The 10,253-nt window shown below is 37.3% G+C and overlaps 2 protein-coding genes across 2 annotated transcripts; both read left to right on the top strand.

The window, feature by feature from the left end:
• The first annotated feature begins 300 nt into the window (after window positions 1–300).
• LOC140932253 (melanocyte-stimulating hormone receptor-like) lies at window positions 301–1,266 on the top strand. Its single transcript, XM_073381877.1, has one exon. The coding sequence runs from the start codon at window positions 325–327 to the stop codon at window positions 1,264–1,266; it is 942 nt and encodes a 313-aa protein (XP_073237978.1). The 5' UTR covers window positions 301–324.
• A 5,028-nt stretch (window positions 1,267–6,294) lies between these two features.
• LOC140929706 (trace amine-associated receptor 9-like) lies at window positions 6,295–7,348 on the top strand. Its single transcript, XM_073379428.1, has one exon. The coding sequence runs from the start codon at window positions 6,385–6,387 to the stop codon at window positions 7,333–7,335; it is 951 nt and encodes a 316-aa protein (XP_073235529.1). The 5' UTR covers window positions 6,295–6,384; the 3' UTR covers window positions 7,336–7,348.
• Window positions 7,349–10,253: the final 2,905 nt, after the last annotated feature.

The following is a 10,253-nucleotide window of genomic DNA, read 5'->3' as shown; positions in this document are numbered from 1 at the left end:
TTCTCCTAAATTCAACAATCGGCATACTCAGTTTCTTAGGTTAGGTTTAGCTCCTAGAAACAACAGGGAAATAAACAAGATACGAAAGCAGTTCAAAGACCACTGACCGATATGTAGTCAAATAATACACTAGTTCTAAATGTGGCAGTCATCCTGTTTAGCTCAGAACCAATTAAAAGCAACCTGTTATTATAATCTCTTTAGAAACTGTTTATAAGGGCTCTCAGTTCCTGTGTTGTTTCCAAAAGCAATTACTAAAATTAGAGGGAATTCTTTCCATACATATTGAACCAAGTGTAGTTCCTTTGCAACAAATGTAAAGACATGGCAAACTCAACTGAATATGAAAACAGCACAAGTGCGACTGACGTAACTTTATGGAATGCTTATTCAACGAGCAGGGCAATTCTTGCAGGCATCAATATTTTTCTCGCCATCACCGCATCTCTTGGCAACGCTCTGATCCTGATTGCTCTTCATACAGTGACGTCCATTTATCCACCAACTAAACTGTTATTTCGATGCCTGGCAGTCACCGATCTTTTTGTTGGACTTATCTCTCAACCACTGTATGTTACTATTCTCTTTCCCCGGTTCACAACTTGGAATGAAAATGTCGCAATTGTTTTAGCAGACGGCTTTTTCTTTCGTCTGCTTCCTGCAGTATCACTCCTTACATCAGCGGCCATCAGTGTGGACAGACTCCTTGCCCTGTTGTTAGGGCTGAGATACAGACACACTGTAACATTAAGACGAGTTTGGGTGGTTATAGTTTGTATTTGGTTGATTAGTGCCCTTCCAGCAACAGGTGATATATTCTTTGAAGATCCAAAACTAGCTGAAATTGCCTTTTGCTTATTCTGTGCTCTATTAACACTTTCCTTGCTAGTCTCAGTATTCTCTTACGCGAAGATAGTTAAAACCCTTCGTTATCGGCAAGTTAAGGTTCATCGCAATACTCAACAAGGACAGCGGCCAAATGGAGGAGGGAATCAACTGAACATAGCTCGATACAAGAAGACAGTGTACAGCATAGCGTGGGTGCAGTTAGCTTTATTCATTTGCTATGTTCCATATAACTTATTAGGGTTTTTAAGGTTGTTTGATAAACTAAACAATTCGACCGAAATATATATTCTTTGGGAATCATTTGTAACTCTCCTTTATTTAAATTCTTCTTTAAACCCCGCGCTTTATTGTTGGAGGATCAGAGATGTGAGACAAGAAGTGAAGAACATCATCCGCAAGGTTTTCCGCTGCTTTTAAAGTTAAAAACTACAAAAAAGGAACTGTTAAAGTGAGCTCATTTTGATGCGGGTATCAGAGTCTGTATATCTTTTCAGACCCATACAAAGTTGGAAAATATCTCAACTAATTAAACAAAAATTAAAGGGGATGATTTTTTAATTCATGTGCCTAGAAAATTGATGATTTTCACCTGTTAAAAATGAAAAACAAATAAAAATGCTTAATGTTGGCCACTTTTATACTTTATTTTACTCGTTCTTCTGTAGGCTTTTACTTAAGAAATCACCTTTTTTCTGGTTTACGAAGAAAAAATTGTTGTTTTTCAACTTTCGCACAATACAACCGCAAATTAGGACAATCTAACAAGGTTTAGCTCATCAGTGAGAAGGCCGAAAAAAGCTGGGGAGGTGAGGGATGATATGTCAACAAGCCTAATCTTACGCAGTTCAAACTTACAATTCCAGGGAAAAGATTTAGGGCATCCATCTGGTGAGGGTGATGGATAAGAATTTTTAGTCTGACAATTTGATACAAGATTTTTGTGTGTACTGACCATAGCGCGATAGCCGGAAAGACTGAAAAGTTAGTATATAGCTGGGTATATAATAGGTGTAATTGGCTTTACTTGTTTGCTATGCTCCTTTAGTTACAGCATAGCATGCGCATTGTTTATAGGTCTGGCAAATAAACTACCCGAGATAGAGCGGTCGATGTGGGACAGAATAAGGGACCAGTCATAATTTTAGTTAGAAGGGGGGGTGGAGGAGAAATTGTTTTTTATCCCAAATTATTTTCAGACCCCTACTAATAGCATCCATGTTTTTTGTCCCCCCCCCCCCCCCTTCAATCTTCAATCATGTTAAAAGGTTTAAGGGCCCCCCTTTCTTACATAATACCCAAATGGTAATAACAAATAAGATTTTCTTTACTTTACCGTTCTTACTCAGTCACTTCCGAATGTGCCAACTAACAACAGAGAAGCACTTCACACTAAACTGAGAGAGCGATTTCACCTAGAGCCCCTCAAACAGCTTATAGAGCAAGGATATATTAGTTATTGTGTTATAATTGAGATAAGACAAGCCATCGAAAGGTTAGAGGCCGACAGGACCGCTTCAAGGAAGAAAGAAGATAATTAGCCAAAGCTCACACTGCTTTTTATATGAGCAGTACATTCTCTAATAGCAAAAAACTTGACAGTGACACAGACAGTGAGTCCACATCAACCTCATCTACAAATAATGATTCGGATAGTGAGATTGCATAACATGACTTTATGCATGTAATCATTTGTTTGATGCCGATAAAATTGTTTCAGTGTTACACAATAATGGATGTTGTGTTGATGCACCTTCTATTTGAGCATTAAATCTTTTTTGTCAAAATGCTGATTAAATTATTTTAGTATTACACAAAATAGGACTTTGGGTAAAACTGAATCAAAATCAGGTCCTTTAATACTCAAGCATCATGCTGCTCAGTAGGGATGCTACTTAAAAGAAACTTGAAGACCCCCCCCCCCCCCCAAGGTCATCTTTTGGCATTTTAAGGCCCCCCATATTCCATCCAAAAAGAATTGAAGGCCCCCCAATTTCTCCTCCACCCCCCCCCCTACCCCCCTCCAACTTAAATTATGACTTGTCCCTAAAGATGAGCAAAAATACAAGAAATGAACAACATTATTCGCAAATATTGCAGTCGCTCTAAAAATTCAGTTTAACAAAGTTAGAATAAACGACAGGTCGATTGTGTATTATCAAGACGATAGATCTCGATTACGAATTTATTTTTTAATTAAGGGCTTTCTACTGGGAAAGAGAGGTTGCAGTGCCACCCCACTTATTTCCAAACACCATCCGAGACTACTATACGGAAAAATTCTGGTCTCAGAGTGTTAAAAAATCAAACATTAAGACAAATTGAAAGAGTTCTTGTTTTTGTTATAGTTATCGTTTACGCAGCTGTTTGAACTTGTTTTTTAAAAGTTCACGTATTGTGTTCCATCCATCTCGCTTTCTTCTTTTTGGCTCGCTAAGTGCTCACCACAGCGCCTTGGAAAAGCCTGTGTGGAGGAGGCAGATTTATTCATACATGTATGTTGGAATGCAAAGTTCTAAGCAAGGGATGTAAAAGGGGTATCATTTGTCAATGGAAGATATGCGAAAGGAGCACCTTTTCTAGCAAAACTGTTATATAAAACGGTAAGGGGCTGGACCTCGGGGCGGAGCCTCTCTTTATAAAATTTTGTTCAGTACCCCTCGGAGGTAACACCTACTAGAGTGAATCCTTCAATCAATTCAAATTTTTTCACTGCAGTATGAGAAAATTAATCAATACTCTAGAAAGCATTCGAAGCATGGGCTCCTGAAGCTGATTTAAAAATATGACTGCAGTGGCTACGGACGAAAGAAACTGTAATACTAAAATTGTGAGAATGAAAATAGGTTCCCCTAGAGCTATGTAAAAAAGAAAAAAACAACATGCTCATTAACAAATTCAAGCCCCTTATCAATTAAAATCTCCTGTCCACCTCCGCCTTTGATATGAACCGCAGTGTCTACCATGCCATCGTTAAGGCAATAAGGTAATAGTCACTAAGTTGTTGTCTAATAGAGACTCTGAACTACTGCATGTAATTACTCAGATACTTATTTAAACGATAAAAAGGAAGTATTAGCATACCAATAACTAGTTCAACAGATTATAAAAACAAAAAAATCCATGGAGTCCTTTTTATTTATGAAAAAGCATGGAATTTCTTTTACGTTTTAAACCTCTAAAGTAAAAAGTGACTTTTCTTAAAAATGAGAAGAGCAATTTTCCATCTGTTTCCTTAATGGCAACTATAATTATTGAGACAATCATTACTGACTCTAATGGAAAGCAATCTTTTCACGACGCTAAGTTGGAGAAACACGTTTAAAATATTAAGCCCGCCAGTCGGATTACATAAATGGGAACTAAAACCTCGTCGTTTGAACACCAAACAACTGCCGAGAAGAAGATCTGAAGGAACTTCTCCAATTCTCAGGGGCGGATCCAGGATTTTTTTTAGGAGGGGGTCCACTCGTCTCTTGCTCTACTTCAACACCAATAAACCACTTTTTTTTTTTTTGCAGAATACCAGTTGTATTAGAAAACCGCAGGTCATCTCAGAGGGGGGTGCGCAGCCCCTGCACCCTCCCCCTAGATCCGTCCCTGATTCTGCTGGGTAAAGAAATAGAAATAGAAATTTTAAAAGCTGAGCCAGTTTCCCAATAACATATGATGCCGACATTTTTGTGAATCGTTTAAAAACTGACTCTTATAAGGCTAAATTAACAATAAAACACTGAACTCTTTTGTTTGAATGTTGATAAATGATAAAAAAAAAAAAAATATATATATATATATATATGGCACCTGTTAACTACTACTCTCTTTATTTTATCAATATTTTCAATTTCCTCTAGTCATGTCATGATTTATTGATTTTCGCTTTCAATTTTGCTATAAATTGGTTGATTCGACTTTCTGGTTTCATTAAGTCAAACCCACCGCCTTCATATCAATAAAAAAAATAACTATAAAATACTTACTACGATCAAGATCAAAAAAAGAAACTTTATGAAAGAAAATAAAATAACCACTTAATATGTATCCCATAGCTGTTTTTGAAATCTTGGTTTTAAATTTACAGATGTTAAATGATGAGACTACTGAACTACAAAACAAGTTTATTCAATGGACAACCAGGCTCCCAGAACAAATTAAAATGCCGCAATATGGCGCAGATCTTTAATTGGCGACAGAAATAGACTATGCTTATGGCAGACCAAAGCGGATGGCTTTTCGTGCCGAAACCATGAGCAACTCTTTCTGTATAATATGAACACCTGATCCGAAATGTGACTCTTCGGCGCTGCGCAACTTCACTAGTCCGAGATAGCTAACCAATCAGATTGCTTGAATTACCAAGATCACGGAGTGTGTATATACTAATTACTTAAACCGGTACGTGACACAAAACCGTGAGCCTGGGTTACCTGTGGTGAGACAAATAGAGAAGAACGCGATCCGCAAGATTTTCTGCTGTTGAGTTTAATGGCTGTAAACGAAAAACATAACAAAGACACAACATATATAAAGTAGTAACAAGAAAACCTTAGTACAATAAAGTTCAAAAAAAATTTTTTGGAATCGTTTAACCCGAAAACATTTACCAAAGCGGCCTGTTGTTTGGCTTTCATGAGTAGATGTATTTCCTGATGTTTGATTCGAAGCCGGAATGGAATTACCAGTTTGAATTTAAAAAAGAATAGTTATTATAATCCCAAGTGCGGGCAAATGCGACGGTTAAGAATCTACCCAACGGTTCAGATGAGAAAAATATCCCTTATCCATCAATCTTCCGACAAAACTGAAACTTTTTATTTTTACACTGAAAACGTGACTTCCTTTTCAGCTTGGAAGAAGACCAACTTGTCATCCGATGAATAAAACTGCAGCAAGGCACCCGCATCTAAGACGCTAAATAGTGAAACTGTAAACCTTTCTAAAACAAAAGACTCTGGGACTCATACGGCCCTGATCAGTGGCATTGATAGAAAAGATAAAGAAAGAAAACAATCTTCCTGCCGTAAGGATCGGTTTACTGTTTAAATTTTTAAATTTAGTCAATAGATCACCTGCCCAAGTCTGCCCATATCGTTTATAAGCGACCACATTTATCAAATCAATAAGGTGGTTGTCATTTCGTTGTTTTATATTCAGACTATTAAAGAGTTCGTGCATTGAACGGCTAACTTAAGACACTTAATCAAACAAAGAAATTTTCTCCCAGATTCAACTATCGGCATACTCAGCTTCTTAGGTTAGGTTTAGCTCCTGGAAAGAACAGAAAAATAAACAGGATACGATAGTAGTTCAAAGACCACTGACCGGTATGGAGTAAAATCACGCAGTTCTAAATGTGAGAGTCATCTTGTTTAGCTCAGAACCAATTAAAACCAACCTGTTATCATAAGCTCTTTACTTGTAGAAACTGTTTATAAAGGCCTGTGTTGTTTCCAAAAGCAATTACAAAATTTAGAAGCAGAATTCTTTGCATACATATTAAACCGAGTATAGTAGTTCCTTTGCAACAAATGTAAAGACATGGCAAACTCAACTGAATATGAAAACAGCACAAGTGCGACTGACGTAACTTTATGGAATGCTTATTCAACGAGCAGGGCAATTCTTGCAGGGATCAATATTTTTCTCGCCATCACCGCATCTCTTGTCAACACTTTGATCCTGATTGCTCTTCATAAAGTGACGTCCATTTATCCACCAACAAAACTGTTATTTCGATGCCTCGCAGTCACCGATCTCTTAGTTGGACTTGTCTCTGAACCACTGTATGTTACTATTCTCTTTTCTCGGTTCACAACTTGGAATGTGAATGTCGCAATTACGCGTGCAGGTGATTTTTTCTTTTCTCTGCTTCCTGCAGTATCAATCCTTACATCAGCCGCCATCAGTGTGGACAGACTTCTTGCCCTGTTGTTAGGGCTGAGATATAGACACACTGTAACATTAAGGCGAGTTTGGGTGGTCATACTTTGTTTCTGGTTGATTAGTGCTCTTCAAGCTTCAGGTAGCACATGTTCAGTTGAATGTCCTAAACTAGATACTATAGCCAATACATTATTCAGTCCTTTATTAATGCTTTCCTCGCTAGTCTCAGTATTCTCTTACGCGAAGATATTTATAACCCTTCGTTATCGACAAGTTCAGGTTCATGGCAATTCACAACAAGGACAGCGGCCAAATGGAGGAGGGAATCAACTGAACATAGCTCGATACAAGAAGACAGTGTACAGCACAGCATGGGTGCAGTTAGCTTTACTTATTTGCTATATTCCATATATCGTATTACAGTTTTTAAGTCTTTTAGGAATGCTTGATAAACTACTCTCGACCGAAATGTCTATTCTTTTGGAATTATTCGTGACTCTCCTTTATTTAAATTCTTCTTTAAACCCAGCTCTTTATTGTTGGAGGATCAGAGATGTGAGACAAGAAGTGAAGAACATCATCCGCAAGATTTTCCGCTGCTTTTAAAATTAATAACTATAAAAAAAGGAACTGTTAAAGTAAGCTTATTTTTCTGCAGATATCAGAGCCTGTATATCTTTTGAAACCCATACAAAGTTAGAAAATATCTCAAGTTATACTCTACATGAAAAATTTGTGCAATTAGAGCAGTCGTGTTTCAGCTTAATTTGAAATGCCTACATGTAAAAATTACAAACCTTTTGCGGGTAGTAGTGTAAACAAATAATAGCATGATTTCTACGTAGTATTTGGCATAAATACCACTCGCGATATAATTTCGAAATACCACTTGTGATATTTATGCCAAATATCAATACAAATCATGCTATTACCTATGCTAATTAAAACAGAAATTAAAGGGGATGATCTAGAAAATTAATGATTTTCACCTGTTAAAAATGGAAACAAATAAAGTCTTTCAATGTTGGCCACTTTTATACCTTATTTTGACTCGTTTTTCTCTAGGCCTTAACTTAAAATCACCTATTTGATGGTTTACGAAGAAAAAAAATTTTTTTTTTCAGTTTGTAAACAATACATCCCCTCAGTAGGACAAACATTGAACGTTTCGTCCATCACTTAGAGGACGAAAAAAAGCTGGGGATGTGAGGGATAATATGTCAACAAGGACCCACTAGGGGTACCCTAATCTTACACAGTTCAAACTTACAGATCTAGGGACGAGATTTAGGGCATCCATCTGGGTGAGGGTTATGGATACGAATTTTTAGACTGATAATTTGATATAAGATTTTTATGTGCAGTGAACATAGCGCGATACAGAAAGACTGAAGAGTCAGTATAGCATAGCTGTAGTTGGCTTAACTTGTTTGCTATGCTCCGAGTTACAGCATAGCATGTGCATTGTTTATAGGTCTAGCAATTAACTGAAACTACCCGAAATAGAGGGGTCGATATTTACTACATGGCGACTATAATTATCGAGACAATCCTCTAATGGAAAGCGAGCTTTATACGACGCTAAGTGGAAGAAATATATACAAAATAATAAGCCTGGCAGCCGGATTACTAGACTTGCTACAAGTCGACCTCTTGACGAAGTCGTCCCACGCCATATGAAATCCGACGAAGGACTTTTTTGAAAGTCTACCGGATTACATAAGTGTATTTTGCGTTCGAAATTTAACAAATGGCCGCGTTTAATCATTCTTTTGACTCGTCACATTTTATAATTTCCGTTTTCATTAGTCCTGTTGCGAAGAAACTTAATGGTTGTCCTGTGGCACCTTTTGAGCATGCGCATTTTCGCTCAAGAACTCGCGGTTTCTTTATTTTGTGTCAGTTCAGCACAACAGGCCATTTGCACTAAGAGGTCATGTGACATAGTTTTTATGAAAGTGAAAGTTATATGATTTTTTTCTTCAAAAAACGATTAGTGGGTCTTGTCTTGAACAAAATAATAGTGATTTTGTTTTTCAAACCTGCACCATTTTCTTAAAATGAGTAAGTTCGTAGTTAGTCACTTGACCAAAATGTGATTTTTGAAATCGTGAATTAACTCTTTCTGAACACAAATTTTGCTCTTAAACTTCAAGGAGAATGTTGAAAAGTTGATGTGGGAACGTTTACAGCACATCTGAGCGTAACTATCAAACGTTTAACAAGATCTAAGCAAAAAGAAGTTTTAGCCGCCATGTTGGAGGGCAAGAGTATGCCCTCCAACATGGCGGCCAATACAAATGATACTACTTTGTTGAAAAATCAAAGTGCCATAAAATATCTCCCTGAAATGCGTTTCCCCTCAAATTTCGGGTTTAAGATAATTTTTATGTGCTCTGTCAATTTTTGGCATCAGCAAGATTCCAACTCATTGTTTAAAGGAAGCATTGGTCACGTGACCTCTTAGTGCAAGTGGCCTATTTTGTACACAAGCGAGATGAGATTTAATTGTTGATGTTCTTAATATACAGATTTAGCCAGGGCTAAAAGCGAAGCTCTCGATAATTTTTATAGTTTACTCAAACAAAATATAAAATCGTATAATGCTAAGCGGCGAAGAACTAGGCGAAATAATAGCTATAACATGGCAAGAACAGTAAGAAGACAACTCGAAGGGTGACATCTGCTATTTGGAGAATATTTGCGGAACTGAACAACCCTAAATGAAGTTAACATCGATGGATCGATGGAGGTAAGTATGTTTTTGCCATGTTTTTAAACTAGGATTTATTTTGAATGAATAATAAAACAATTATTGAATTCGGCTTTTGTTTCATATGAAGAATTATGGAGATCTCAGAGGATGCTATCCGCCTCGGCCTCGACGGATAACACCCTCCGCGATCTCCATAATTCTTCATAAGATACTCAGGCTCATTCATCAACTGTTAATTCTTTAAATGGAAATTGCCTATTGGTTAATCACTGTCTTATCAACATTTCCTTTGGCAGTGTCAGTACAGTCGAACCTCTCTATGTCTCTTCAAAGGCCACCTTGGGGACAGAAGAAAGTGGCAGTTATGGAGAGGGGAGTTAGGTCATGGGGAGGTATGTGTGAAATATGAATTTTTTTCAGGGAGTACATGTATATTGTGCTTAGTTTATGCTTACTGTATCCCAACAATAGTAATCCAGTCATATATAATATAGAGAGATAAAATAGACAAAAAACGAAATTGATAACGTTACAAAACGATCAAGGTTCGCAGCATTCGCTATATGTATCGTAGACACTTTATGCTTACTGCAGCAGTATAAATGAAACACATTCCAAATACGATTGCCGCGATTAATCACCAAGGCGCCATACGGATTAAATGTCATGACGCGACCATTCTCGACTTTTTCACAGGTTCCTTGTCGAGAGGGTCGACGAGAGGTTGTTTTGGCACTAATTAAGGACGCGTTTTACTGGCCATTACCGTTGTAGAGAGGTTTAAACAGGAGTCAATGTATGGACTGTC

This window comes from Porites lutea, chromosome 3 (assembly GCF_958299795.1).
Source record: "Porites lutea chromosome 3, jaPorLute2.1, whole genome shotgun sequence".
Taxonomy (NCBI): domain Eukaryota; kingdom Metazoa; phylum Cnidaria; class Anthozoa; order Scleractinia; family Poritidae; genus Porites; species Porites lutea.
The sequence above is the reverse complement of the archived record's forward strand: the minus strand, read 5'-3'. Positions and strand labels throughout refer to the sequence as shown.